Source organism: Falco biarmicus, chromosome 1 (assembly GCF_023638135.1).
Source record: "Falco biarmicus isolate bFalBia1 chromosome 1, bFalBia1.pri, whole genome shotgun sequence".
Taxonomy (NCBI): Eukaryota; Metazoa; Chordata; class Aves; order Falconiformes; family Falconidae; genus Falco; species Falco biarmicus.
The window spans coordinates 46,278,071-46,293,866 of record NC_079288.1 but is presented as its reverse complement, the minus strand read 5'-3'; the positions used below and the strand labels follow the sequence as shown (position 1 = coordinate 46,293,866).

Sequence of the window (15,796 nt, the reverse complement as noted above, 5' to 3'; positions counted from 1 at the left end):
GAAAAGAATTGTTCTCTACCTGGCAACAAAACTCTGTTTGTTTTCAAAAAAATGTGAAACACTAGAGCTCTTTTAAGTGCCAAACAGGACACATACCTGTAATGTTATGTTCATTTGTGTAACATCCATGGGGTCTTGCTTAGTCATATATCAAGGTACTAGACTATTAGTACGGTATTAGATAGAGGGATAGATATCTAATATGGTATTAGGTAGAGATATAGACACCCATACAAGTAACTTTTTTCCTAAAGATCCCTAGGTACTTCACAGTAGCAATAATAAAAGAATGTTTTTTCATATTTCTGTCATGTAGACAAAACAGCAGGAAACTTGTTCACCTTCTGTGGAAAAAACCCCCACTATTTCTTTTAATGAGATTCTTGAAAATGCTTTTGAATCAAGAAAAAGGGAAAAGGGGGAAAAAACAAATCACAAGTTTCATTAAGCTGTGTTGGAATACATATGGCTAGGTCTATTATTAATATTTGATGCAGTATAGTTTACAGCTGGTTCACCTAAGGAATTAGGTTTTCAGGTACTTGGGGAGCTATTTAAAATTTAAGGATTAAAAACTGAAAGGGGTTTATAAAAGAAACCTACATTTCATATTTGTAAGTTGAAAAGCTGAAAGACGTTTGACTGACAGCAACCTCTGGTTTGGATCTCTTCAGAAAAGGGTCTAACAATTACCCACATTTAAACTGCTAGTTGAAATGGATGCATTCGTTCCTTGCAAAGTCTCCTTAGAAACACTAGACTAAAGCATAATCAAAACAGACAGCTGGGTCCACCCTTTATGATAATGTGCCATGTAGCTTTATTAATCTGACCTTTGGAAACAAATTAGAAATTTAATACTGCCCCACCATAATTATTAGTGGCAGGCTTTTTAGCACTCTTTAATTTGAACTTCACTTTAATATCTGTTTCCAGTTATGATGTAAACGTTAACAGGATCTGACACTGTTAATTCTGTTCTAGTGTCTGAAGCAATGGCAATAGAGTGTGCTTGGAGTAAACTAGAACATGACCTTAATGGATAATGAAATGCATCAACCCTTGCTATTCAACAAGTAAGGCAAAAAATTAATACTATAATTGTTTCAACTGGCATCTGAGTGATATACAGTGCTGCAATAATTAGGAGTGAGGGTAGGGGTGGAAATCAAGTTCACAGACTTATCTTTGAAGGTTATGTAAGCTGATTGTCCTTTAAGTAGCTTGCGAGAGTTACATGAGAAAATATGTTCCTGATATATAATCAAGAGCATTCTAAAAAATTCACAATGAATGCAAAAAGTAATTCTGTGTAGATGGTATGAGTAAGGAAACTTCTCCTGTGTGACACAAATGTGTCATCTTTTCCTGCATAACTGTTCTTAAAAGAAATGTCTTATAGACTATAAACAGCACAGAAAACCTGTCTGCAAGTTATGTTGATAGCTATTAAACTTTAGTGTTACACATGTACAACAAAAAACAGTGGCACAGTAGCTGAATTAAAAAGACATCTATTTATAGGTATTTATTTTAAAACAATGTAAGTTAAACAGAAATTATTTCTGAAATATCAGTACGTGTGATCTGTTGCTTCTGAATGGTATGCACCAGGACAACCACTTCGTTCCTTTAAATACTCCTTTGTGAACCGTAATTGAATTACTTGCTATATTGTTTTTTAAATTCATATTTTAAAAGCCATGCTTGTAGAGCTTGTAAAGATCCCTGTGGATTTTTAAAAGGATCTCTATGTATATCTTTTTATATAGTGATATAAATATCATAGCCTCCTTTTTGTTCAGGAACGAAGTATCACAGCAGAGTATTTTAGATAAGCCTATACTGAGATAATACTGAGATTTTCTGATAAAGCAAAGGTTATGCTGTCAGAGGGAAATTTCATCCCTGTCGGTGGGCGCACAGTTTTATGGGATGAAGAGGGTTTTCCGGCCAGTGTTGGTACAGTGACAGAACAATGGAAACAAATAATGAAAAGTGTTTTCCCAAAAATTGTAACATTGATTCTTTAAGCTGTTACATTGTATACTTATTTACAAATAAAATGTAAGTTTCTAGTGTAATAGCATCGTAACAGTTTCTAACATATGCTATTCTTTTTGAAAAACTATTATAAAAAGAAAACTTCAAGGTGTTAAGGTATGAAGATTATCTTGCTTCAGCAGCCTGTAACACAAAAAACAAGTTGCTCTTTCTATCATGCCATTTTGATTATTTGTAGTCATAACAATTGCCTTCACCGCACAAGTACTGTTCAGTAACCTGCCCCCACTGGCTATTATACCAAACTTAGCTAAGACCTACGGTGCGGATGTAAATCACGCTTTGCTCCTCAGTATGAGAACGGTAAGGTTCTGCCAGGGAACGAGGTGTGCAGAAGATGTGGACAACAGCTCAAACCAGTGTCCCTGAACGCGACACAGCCACGAGGGCTCTAAGCTTCACAGGGAATGACCCATTTTACATTCCTAGATTTCTGTGTTAGCTTAATCAAACGAATATTCGCTACGTGTGAGAAACATGACACACATACCCTACAGATACTGCACTAACGTTTATATTATGTATATTAAAGGATCCAAGCGTACTTTGTCATTGCATTGCCTTCTGCCTATGAATGTAGTGCAAGTCCTCAGTGCTCGAGAGCTAATTCAAATTACTTCATAAAACCATCTGTGGTTGGTGTACCTCTTTTAAGAGGAAAGAAGTAAACCAAAGCTAGAATTATTAAAAATACACATCTTCCAGAATATTTCTTCCGTAAACTGAAATTCAGTCTTATCTTAATCACAGAGGAGAATCTTAATATTTGAAATTACAGAGCTTTTAGAATTAATTTTTAACTTGCAAAACTCAATATTAGTGATAACAAAATGGACTAACTTAAAGAAGGTCATGTTCATTAACTCTTCTCAGCCTGCACCAGAAACAATGCAAGAAACTCTCCAAAACATTTTCAATAAAATGTTCAAGTTAAACAGTAGCTACTTTTACATGGAAGCTTTTAACCAAGATTTACTTGGAAAAAAAATCAAAACACTGAGAGTGCTAGCTGAACTCTACTGCTATTCAAAATCATTTGTGGGACACAGATCATTAAAATTCAGACTACTAATACATTTAAATAAGCAAAATTGCTACATTCATCTTTTGAATGACTTCTTTAAAGCTAGCAGAGTCTTAACAGGAATGAATATGTATTCCAGTAAGTATTCAAGGACTCCTTTCCCCTACCCTGCTGGTGTTGAATCTCTTCTCTGTTGTATCTCTTCAAATGAAGTGTTTGTGCACTACAGGGAGAAACTTCATTAATATCGCTGAACATATTCTCTCTAGTCAAGTTCAAAAGGTCTATGAAATAGATTTAACAGTTTAACAGAATGTAATGTAAATTTTAGAAGGACATGGGTGAATTAAAAAAAAAAACCAAAACTAGATAAGGGTACCCATCTCTTGTGTTAGCTCTACAATGCTACTACATACAGAAATAACCGTTACATTTCTTGTTAGTATAGATATAGCATTTTGCAGAATAAGAGTTCTTGCTTGGAATTTTGACACAGGCTATTTTTTTTCCCCTCAGATGTCCATTTCTCTGCCATAAAGGAAACTGAAAGAAGAAAGAAATTCTTTGTGTATATAACTTCTAAAGCTGCTAATAAGTCAGATACACCTCACATGAATTTCATTCTATTATGAATGCAATAAAACACAGTTGGAGAACATTTCTGTCTTTACATTTAATCTATTATCATTGTATATATAATACGTATTTATATGATAATATATATGTAATATATATCAGTATGTATCGGTGTAGTGGTCATCAGGGTATGTGTGACCCCCTCACGTCACTCTAGATTAGTGGTAGAAATAATGAACATATGCATTTAGAAAAATTACAGACATAGCTTGTTATTCCAATTCATTTTCTGACTATACAGCGACAGCTGTGAATTTCTGTGTAATTTACAAAAACTTTTCAGACTCATTCTGGCTCTTTTGTTTCCTAGTTATTATCTTAGTATACATACTTGTTCGTAGCACAAGTGGATTTAGAAACTTTGGAGACAGCCAATATAAAGTTTGAAATAACTCCTATGCTGAAATACAGACAGAACTTGTAATGTAACACAGAAGAAACTCTATGCAGTGCTGTTGCTCCCCTGACACCACCATACTCAAACTGCAGTTTTATGGAGTTGGTATGGAATATATGTCTGCATTTTAAAATGTGTTAAATGCTGTCATTCTGTTATATCTGAGCCATGCTGCATTCACTTTTTATTACTTGAGTACTTTTGTTTACTTTCCTAACATAAAGAACATTTATCTCAATACAACAACTGGTGAGTCAAACATATTACTGCAGTTAACTCTGTGGCGTCACACTGGTAGGCAAGTCTGACTAGGCTACTGTATAAATACTGTGCTGTGTTGACAGATCAATCTCAAAACTGGAATGCAGCTTCATCAATTAATGCTTTGTTTAAAATAAATATGAAAGTCTTTTCACAAGTCTGTATACTATAGCACAGAACTTACTCTTAATGTATATTTGCAAAGTCTAAGTCATTGCACTGTTATCAAAGATACTATCTAGAACTGATATCTGACTCTCTGACCCACACACTTTCTCACAATGAGCTTCTGGTCTGTTCAAAAATTAGAAAAAATTTCAAAAAAAGAAAAATTGTTACATTAAAATTATTTTCACATACAAAGAGATTTTTTTGTTTCCAATGTTCCTCATAATCTGACTCTAAACTGATTCAGAACCTAGGAAAAAAAATGGCATTTTTGTAAAAGTTAAACATGCTAAAGCCATTTCAAGATAATAATAATTTAGTAAAAGCCCTACAACATTCAATTAATAACACTCTGTCTGTGGGTCTCTTGTAAGAGCATGGACACAAAAAGGCTCAGAGATCTGTCCAAGTAGAACACCCTGCATTTCTTACAGCAGTTCCTGAGTGACAGAGGAGATTTGAGTTTCAGTTGACTGGGCTTTGGAGGTGCGTGGAATAGGAGGATAAAGGGGATAGTATTTGGCACACTTAATTCAAGCAATCCTCTTAACACCTCTTAAAAGTTTATTCACTCAGGTAAATTGGAACATAATGACAAAGAAAAAACTTCAGAATAAAAAGGTAGGTCCAATTTAGCAGCCATGTTCCAATGAAAACAACACGCTCAGATAAACACTTACTAACCTGCCTGCTGTTAGGTATATTCTCTGAAATACTTAGAGAAGGTAAGCATAAAATGAGAAAGTCTGAATACAATTAGAAACTCGGGTTGTAATTAAAATACGTCAGTCAGTATCCTCTAAAGTCTCTTTAGCTTTGGGTGTTAATGATGTTCAAAGTTCAGATCAATAGCGGTTAGCAAAAATTGTAATGGTATACTATAGTCAGTATCTAAAGTGTACTTAAATAAAGTAAAAATGTTCAAGTTAATATCATTTAAAATTATTTGCATGCACATTTTGCAAATGCTATAAAAAATTTTTTATATCTTTTAGTAACTATTCTTTAAGTTGCTAGAACAAATAGCTAGTTACATGAGCTGCGTACAATATCATCTTATTGTTCAGTATCAGCAAACAGACCACCTTACTCTCAGCCTAAATTCAAAACTGGTGGTTAGCTTTTTTGTTCTGGTAGGTTTTCTCTGGTTTTGTTGTTGTTGTTTTTTTTGAAACATTAAACATTGCTTTTCTAGACTGAAATTAATTTTGCTTCTTAAAAAAGAAAATTACTGCACCATAGTTCAAAACAACAGTGACTAGTTTAGGAACTGATCATCTGAAATGTTACCAGTTAACAAAAATATTTTATGACTCATTATTTCCACTCTGACCATGCTTTTTTTGAGCAAAGAAATAGAGAAGACTTTGAAGTTTGGCAAATAGTTGATATGTGTCACTAGTAAACCTTCCGGTTCTTCAGAAATAAAAATTTTCCAGAATACTGTTGTCAGAAACAATTTCCACTTAAGCTTATCAAGTACTTTATTAAAAGCACCTGAAAGCCTCCAGAGCTAAACAACAGCTGGGAAGAAAATTCTGCACATTGCTTAAATACAACACAGTTTTTCTATTTCCAATTCATTGCAAAAATATCTATTTTATCATCCACTGTAGGTTTGGAATAAAATGTTCATTTATCTGAAGAAATTTGCAGTGGGAAAGAGGCGAGGAAGGTCAAACTGTTACTCCAAACCAGCAAGAAAAATTTAGCAATGTTTTAGTTTGTGATTGTTTGCCTTGTTATTTCTTTCATATTAAAGATGTGTTATGGAACTAATTTCATTTGCATTTTGCACTGGTGATAATAATTTTAATGCACGACATTTTCTCATAAATACAAGGAAGTTTGCCACTGTACACTAAAATTGTAAAATGTTAAGGTATTAATTTACATAGAAGTAGCATTGCTTTTTTTCTCAGTGTACACAAAAGACCTGTTATCCATTAAATAGCAAGAAAACACCCATTAAAACAAGAAAAAGAGTATCACAAATCAGAGAGCAAGGGGATTAGCATCAGAACAGGGCATGTTTGAGTATTGGCTTCTATTTTGGTGTGATCGACTTAGCGGCTGACAGCAGAAGTAACAGATGGGAAAAAAAGAGGGTCAGAAAAATGTCAGGAGAGCAAACAAACACTAAAAAACAATAACAATATCAGTACTAAAATACTACTAGTAATTCAGATTTTTTTTTGTGGCAATAAATCAAGTAAAATGAAATATTACTAGGCACTTATAATAAAAGATGGGCAATGGTGCTTGTTGATAATGTCTTAATCCTGCTGAAGTCAAAAGGCATTTGACTTGAATTCTGCTGTAATATCCTCCTCTTAGAAAAATACAATCTTAAAGAAATTCTTGATAAAAATTAGATACTGAAATACTGGTGTCAACAGAAGTTATGAGGCACACAACAGACTCCAGACTCATTTGGGAGGGATGGTTAACATGAGCTGTAATTGTCCTCTGAATTAAGATGACAGCATTGGTTCTGAAGGTTTCAGAACTTTTAAGGAATTTGGTTTTGTCCTTTTACCATATACAGTATCTGCCACATGCAAAAAGTGTAAGGAATGTTGTTAGAACCCTGTTGCCCCATCCCTGGCAGTGCTCAAGGCCAGGCTGGATGGGGCTTTGAGCAACCTGGTCTGGTGGAAGGTGTCCCTGCCCACGGCAGGGAGGTTGGAACAGGATGATCTTGAAGGACCCTTCCCAACCCAAACCATTCTATAAACACTGTATAACATAAATTATCCTGAGAACCTGGGGACAATTTACTTATCTCACAAGAACATATACACAACACAACACCTTAGGTACTCCATGTGAAGGGTAGTTGCTCATTGACAACACAGAAATGTTTAGGCTGAAACATTAATTTAGCCTTGTTTCACCCAAACCAACCAGTATTTTAAGCAGAAACATTTTACATATCTTATATGCTGTAAGTTACAACTGAAATAAAAATATCTTTATGAAACTTTGCAATGACATGGAAAAAGAACAAATAAAAACAAATAAGAAATTTAAAGAATATGAAGAGAAAGCCAAAAAAAACCCAGCCACAAAACAATCCTAAAGAAACATTAAGCAATTAAGCATACCTGCATATATATATTCCAAAACCTACCCTGTGTACAAGTAGTCTTTCAGACCCCTGAAATCTTCCAAGTTGAATTGTCAGTTTAGGCAGAGACATGCACAGCATGCAGGAAGTTTAGCAGATAAAAAATTTCCTCAAGAGATGTTACAGATACAATCACAACAAATTTTGTGCAGCTGAGCATCAATTTCACTGCCTGTTTGGAGATAATGGATATCTCCCTTCAAGTAGAGTGTAACACTTTCTTTTGGCTGTAGCTGTGGGCAATAAGCCCTTGAAAATTGTTTCTGTGGTTACTTAACTAAACTAACAGCTAATGAATATGATGGGTATTCCTAACTAGCTTATTATATTGCTCCTACTTTTACTTGTTCCTCACATATATACCATAATGACCATACACCTGGCAATACAGTGGGGTGGGAGGGGGAGGGAGGGGGAGCGTAAAACAGCATAATATAACTGAAACAAATCATAAAAAGTCACAAAGAATGGCTGATATCAGGATCCTTCTTTGTAGATAAAGGCTTGAAGTTTGTAATTTCTCTAAAATTAAGTATTTACAAATATCTTAGTTTTGTAATCTAGTCTGAGCTTTCACAGTCCTTTATATAATTTGTATTAAGTCATAATACTGGAAAAGTTTTTAAACAATATATCATGGATACATCCACTACATCTAGAGATGATTCAACTTTATATTGAATTACCTCAGAAAAGAAAATTATAAATCACAAACGGGTTGAAACTGAAGGGGTTTTTTTGGTTTATTTTACCATGCACACTCTTCAGTTGAAAGACCATAAGTCCTGTAGATGATACAAATTACCCTATTACCATGAAAAATGTAATTGTCCTGACAGAACTCCAAACAACCATCAGATTTAGTTTGCCTTTAGATGCCCATGTATAACCTCCGTGTAAGGCAAAGCAAGGCAATTTTGATAAATGAGTACTGTGATACATAAATAACTGAATTAAGAACAGCTAACTCAGGTGATATGATTAACCGTTTCTTCCTAAGACAATAAAAAAATACATAGGTTAGTTTGTCACTCAATTCCCTCCTCTCTTTGTAACCTTTAACTAGGTTCTACCACCTTCCCTTTGTTTTCCTTTGAAAGTACCTCATAGCCTACCTCTAGAGGCAATTAAAATATCAACAGAACAATCTTTGCCTCTATTGGCAATTTTGACTTTCATTGCTTGCTTAGCAAACTTTTAACTGAGATTCGAGTGTTCTGTCTCTTAACAGACTTAGAAAGAAGCATAAAATCCACAGTTTGGGTTTCTGAACTCTTAATTTTCTTGATACACGGCTATTTCTTTAACCTGGATATTCTCTCTCTTGTAGTGCTTAGCCACTGGCACAGAGTGAGGTGCAGTGAAAGTATAAAAAAATATATGCAAAACCCACAGATGACAGTAGTTTTGCAAGGTAGCCTACTAAGGACATGATTAATTTATGCATAAACTGGAATCACATCCAGTTAAAGATTTATTGAATGGAAAGGGAGAATCTAAAGTGATGGTACTGATGTTTCATTGAAGTATAATAAGCACCCACAGTCGAGGACACAAACTTGGTGAGAAGTTGTGCAGCCAACCCAATCCAGACTACAGCAGGCAGCTTTGTTCATCTCAAGCAAAGTTCCAAAAATAGTAGATTATGCATTTACTTTCTATATTTCATCCCCCTTTCCTGGATATTATTTTTGTCGTTTCAAATACAAAAATACTGAGCAAACAATTTGTCTGGATAATTTTTTACCAGCAATGGATGTTAGATTTGTGATATTTGTAAGAATCTTCACATTGTGAAAATAATTAGCGCTTACCTTTATTTCTTGAGCTTTCCTGATTCTTTTCCTGCTGCAATTAAAAGTAGAAAAATATATTATTTACAGAATTTGTTAGCACAAAAAAGCATAGACTACAGATCCAAATGGACTGTCTAGTTCATGATCCTTCCTGCTCCAAGATAAAATCAGCTGCACTTTACCGGCTGCAGGAAGATTCCTACATACCCTGTGTTTAAAATTCCCTAGTACTTTTCACATTTTTTTCACAATGACAGTGATTAAGCACTGGAACACATTGTCCAAAGAGGCCATGCAGTCTCTCAGACTGTATGCTCTCAGATGCTCATTATTCAACTGAACAATACACTGAACAACCTGACGTAATTTTGAAGTTATATCTGCTTTAAGCAACTGGTTAAACCAGGTAACTGTAGAGGCCACTGTGAGCCTAAATTATTCCATGATATGGATAGGGTGTTCCAGAACCTTGTAAACCCTGAAGCAGTGCTTAACCATCCTCCGTTTCATCCTGAAAGTAAATTTGCCAAAATCTCCTCAACTACAAAAAGAAAAAATTATTATTTTTACTGACTTGCTAACATCACAGTGAAGATAGACATCATTTCATCTTTAAAGCAAAAAAAAGTCATCTTCTCTTGCTTCAGTTACCTTCCAGTCTTCTCCATTTTTAACAATTTTAATATGCCTAAATCATTCCAATATTTTAATTCAGAATTGTCTAGAACCAAGGATTTTTAAAAATACATCAGCTCTTTAACTGCATCATCAACCCATAACATATATAGACATATTTCAAAATAACATTTCCCTTCCAAAAAACCAGTATAACACAGCTGCTTTCAACAGGTTTTTTACTATGATCCCCTTACTTGTTCAGTCTTTAAGCAACTTTAACCAACCAGTCTTTTTCCATAGCATCTAGTTATTTTTTGTATTGGATTTTCTTTGAAATACCATTGTATTATTTTTCTGTAAAAATGCATTTAAAAATAACATAAAAACATGTTAGGAGGTAACAGGAAAAGATTCCTCCTGCTGAGGCAACACCACACAAAAATGGATGTAAACTTCCATATTTAGAAAACAGTCAGCTGGATAAAGCCTCTGAATCTCTTTTTTTTATGAATAAGCAGAGCAAGTCATTCTCACACCTACATCCAGAAGACTAAATTGGAGGCAGCTGTTCATGGAGTGAGAGACTTTATATTTCTTGTTATGCAAAAATACCCATCTTTTACCTCTGGAAGACCAAATTTGTATTTCTGTTATTCCTTAAAAAGCCTATGTTTGAGACATTGGTCACGTAAGTCTTTTAGTTATTATTTCTAATGATGAGGAACAGGAAAGGAGGGCAGAGGAGAGAAAACTGAGACAGGAGTTAGCACTGGGGTGCATTGCAACACAACCCATTCTATGATTCTGTGACTGACCAGTATCACATCATTTGCACATGGTATGAAACAACTCACAGGCAATTTAGAATCTCACAGAGGTGGATATTTCTTTCATATTCCAGTAAAAACAATAACTTTTAAAATCCTTATACATATTAATATAGTATTAATTCTCAATACTGATACCAAGAACTGAAATAATGTATGTGGGTATGTGTGAATGTATCATATGTATGAAATGGGTCATGGCTAACTTAGGTAGGCACTAGACAGTTTATGAAGCAATAAAATCTCTGAATCCTTTCTATAAAAGTATAAAAAAAATACTTTTTCCATCAGCCATGTACTATGCTATCTGGGTGTTAGTCTCAAATTTTGTAAATATTTATAGAACAAACCTGTTAACCAGAAATCATGAAAAAGGTACTTCCTCTAATTATGTTAGATGTGTTGAATTATTGCCTTCAAGCTAACAAAGCAGCATGGCATCAAAAATTAATTATGAAAAAAATTGTTTTGGAGTTAACTCAAAATCTTTAAATGGCTGAAACTTATGGTTTTACTATTTTGAACTAAAAATCATCAGTGCAATACTTTACTGAAAACAACCAACTCCAGCCTCAAGCTTCCTTCAAATATACATTCCAATAATTTTTCAGAAAACTTTTTACATTTTGTATTTTTACTTGCACAACAATTCCTGTACAGTGGTTTCTGAATAATGAAGCCTAAGTGCTTCTGAAGTTATTTCTTTTTTATTTGAGCAAGTACTTATTAAGCCACATTTTCCAGTTGTATTACTTGTTTCACATGCTAAAATATGGAATGAAAATCCATTTGAAAATTAATGGTATATTTACATAGTAACTTACTCTTTAAGCAGCTTACTTCTTAAATGCTTTACATTCCGTATCTAAACCATTATGATGTCTTACTAAAAGGCCTGATTTCCCTGTTTAGTATTAGTAGTAGAAACTCATTTACAAGAAACAGACAGATAAAATACAGGCTGAAACTGGAGGGGGAGGGGGGGTGGGGAGGGGGAAGCAGCAAGTTAATTAAGTACATTTGCTAAAGGACTCACTGAATACTCTGAAACTACAACTAATGCCACAGCTCTTCTGTTTATTCATTTTGATTTCACTGTCTGGCACACATCTTTTGTTTGCTTGGCAAACATTGAATAATTATTTTCTACTTGGGCAACAACTGCTACCATAGCCTGTTCTCCTCTGTCCTCCTCATTGAATTTTAGGTTTATTTGATTTTCTGACTGATGAGTTATTTCTTCAGAAATGCCAAAGTCCACATAACATGAAAGTTTGAAAGTATGTTTTCTTTAGTATCACCTTTGTACCTATAACTGCATGTGTTCATTAAACGCCTTCATACCACCTACATGAGAATGAACACAGTAAAAAATCTGCCACATAACCTGATATTCAGTATTAAGTATTAACTGAGCTAGTTGTCTTCAAAGACATAAAAAAACCCTATGAGAATTTACTCAAGGCAGTAATCTACCCACAAAATTTCAAACTTTGCTTTTACACAGTTATACAAAGAGATTATCTTTGTTTTGGTACTGTAATTTTTCAAATATTTGATGCTTTGTAAGTTTATGCCAGTAAAAATGATATTGGAAAGAGGCTAAGTCCAAACCAAAAGGGCTTGTTACTACGCAGCTCTTACCACATCCATTTAGTCTTATGTATGTCCAGATTATACATATAAATCGATGGAAAAGTTAATGTCTACACCAATATGTATGTCTTTTAATAGTATATCTTTTGATAGCACTTTTCCCAGTTACCATGCAAATAATTTCAGAATAAGACTTATTACCTGTCTTTGAGTAATATAGAAAAATATCACCTGAAACCATTTCTCTGCATTCACATTGCTGTTTAAACTTTACCAAGGAGTTTCGAAATTGATGAAAAGAATAAAGCTATAATCAAGTATTTTATAATTCACATGGATGTAAAAATGTTTAGCTACCATTAACTTAAACAGTGACGCCATCTAATCTGCAAACAACTAAAATGTATTATTTCAGTTTTTCTTATTTTGTAAAATATGGGTAGTGATGCAATATTTGTGTTGTTCCTGCAATCTGATCTTACAAACCCAAGTCAATGACTTTTCTTCTTGTTTCAAAACAAAGAAGTATGTCTAAACCTATACCTATCCAGAGAGCATGTTTTCAGATTTCTCCATAACTACATTTGAAATACTTGTCATATATTTTTTTAGATTTATTTTAAAGAAAAGGAAAAAAAATACTTCTGCCTTTATGAACAATAAAATATAGTGTACTAGATTGTAAAGCATTTTCACTTACCCACTTAATGTTTCCTAAATCAATGAATGCTGTTTCCTGAAATACAGGATATGATATGACAGGCTGAATTTACAAGTAAATCTAAAGTCCTGATTTTCATGCTGCATTAAAACTATAGCAATATTTGTAGTATTGCTTAACTCCTTTGACATTTCTTTATAAACTACAGTCAGCATTTGGTTTAGAAGAACTGTCTAGTACTTTCTTCTAGTCTTCACAAAGGAGCATTTGCTTTTATTTTGATTTTATACCTCTTCAGAGGTCAGAGAGCGAAACTTAGACTTTAACAGGCCAGACCATTGTAAACTCAGTGGAATTTTATGAGAAGCAGTCTGTGCTTATTAAAAAAAAAAAAAAAGGGGGGGGGGGGACACACTCACGGGGGGGTCAGGATTTAGTGCCAAATTGTAGCCAAGTCATATTAGCACTCAGATGCTAGCATTTATAGGTTCCATGAATCCTTTTTAGTTCCATGAAGCTCACTAGTCTTCCCCCGCCCCTTCCTTTAGTTTGCAATTAGAAGAACAGATTTTTTTCCAACAAAGTTGCAAAGCCTATAACGTCTGCTCCATACACTACAGTAAGTAGATTCTGACGTCTTAATCCAAGCACTAATTACTGTATCAGAGTGGTGTTGCAGAAAAGCAATCTTAAAAATCAAATCATGGCATCAAAGGCAAAGAGAAACACTGAAAAGGATAAGGAAGACTTTTTAGGGAAAACAGTACAACAAGCTCAGCAAAGTTAGGAAAGAAAATTGCCTAGATGAAATTTTAAAATAAAAAAAAAAAACAGGACTTCAATGACTCCAAACCCCCCACATTTCAAGGAAAGAAGGCATTAGCTGAAAACACCTTTTATTTTCTTTCATTTTTCTAATATCTTTATTTTTTTTTAATTTCAGCTGAAGATTTTTGAGCAGCTTTTCATAGCTTAGTTCTCTCAAAAGACTCAAATTTTAATTTTAAGTTTTATTTAATTTTAAGTTGCTATTCCATCTACTAAGAAAAAAATTTGCTAGCAGATCGTAGACGAGCCTCAGTATGATACATGTCTTGGGCCAGCAAGGCACTTGGTAGCAGCAAAGTGCATCCAGATGGAAAGAGAAGTCCGTAAACCTGAAGTTATTTCAAGATTAATGGGTGATTAGACTAGGTGTAGCAGACTACGTGTAGTAGACTAGGTGAACTGTGAAATTAACCTTCTGCCTAGGGAAAGCCTGCTATATTAGACTTTTCAACTGAAAACATGGAGTTAAAAAATACAGAAAAATTTATACTGAAGGTGCATTAAATACAGACTCTTGCTTATTATTAAAAGATAAAGTATGCAAATCAATCTATACAGAAAACCACTAAGCAGCAATGATTTGTGTTAGTGAGTAAGTGTTATAAGCACCTATAACTTAAAAAAATTAAGTACAGATGCTCAGGGAAATAGGAACTACTTGTCCTGATGGGAAACAAACAAACAAACCTCTCAGAGTCCTGGAACATGAGAGACGTAAACAAACAACTGTTCATCAAGACAGGTATTTCCAATTAGATATTTTCACTTGCATTTGTGCAGGATGTTAGGGTTCTGATGTTAGTTGGCCTTAAAATAAAATAAAATAAATCTACCCATATGCTATTAGAAAGCAAGTAAAAATGTGCAAACATCACTGTACTAAGTAAAACATGATAATTCTGTCTAAACACTGTGGTGTGGAGAAGTTAATAGACCTGCATTTGCGCACATTTCTGTTATTTTTATCCCGTAATGCATTATGATATGCATACAAAATATTTTCACATCATTTATTAACAATCAAAGATATTATATATATTTACTGTCTAAATAACACCAAGATGATTACACAAACCACAATATTCTATTGTTATCTATTGCTACAAGTAATCTGTAAACAGGACAAATTGTCATGCATCCCAGGATTTTTTATCTGCTCCAATACAGAAAAATAGTTTTGAATTTAACAATCTCCAACCAAATTAATCAGACAAGTTGTGTGGCTTTGCATGGTTTTGTGTTGCATCACATTGTATCAGCCTGATGAAATGTGATGATGCAGAACATACTAGAACTGTAAAGAAACCTTCCTGAGGTGTCCAACAGACTGAATTAAATGTAAACTTTTCAAAGCACAGTGGATGAAAGTGGAGAAAATGTTAGATTTTCTGCTGTGTTTGTGAACTAAAAAAGATCATGGACGGCTGACCACACAAATCACTATTCTGGCAATAAACTATCTGCAATATATATCAAACTAGGCTCTGTAAAGAAACTGATTTAAATACACACAGAAATGCTTTTGCAAGGTTTAAAAGCTGCTTTTCTAGTGCTATTTTCTCTTTGTCTTAACAGACAAATAGTATTGGTATCTCTTAAAACATCCTAACATTTTGACATCATCATTGCTTAGAAATGGCATTATTAGTAACTAATGTTGGCATAGTATCAAATTTTATTTAGAAAAAGAGCTTCATATTAGCAGTAAGGGGAGTAGAGCAGGATGGTCAAAGGGACTGTTAATGTACAGTGATTCCAAAGAAGGTACACAGCCATTTATAAAAAAGACC

General features: G+C 34.0%; 1 protein-coding gene across 4 annotated transcripts in view; it reads right to left on the bottom strand.

The window, feature by feature from the left end:
- Window positions 1-15,796, bottom strand: part of FSTL5 (follistatin like 5) — a 322,895-nt gene that overhangs the window by 263,720 nt on the left and 43,379 nt on the right. For 2 of the 4 annotated variants that reach the window (XM_056358066.1, XM_056358085.1), the window contains exon 3: window positions 9,495-9,528. In XM_056358066.1, coding sequence (XP_056214041.1) covers window positions 9,495-9,528 — 34 coding nt within the window. The remainder of the gene's footprint in view (window positions 1-9,494; window positions 9,529-15,796) is intronic. The other 2 variants (XM_056358076.1, XM_056358094.1) reach the window with 1 other exon arrangement.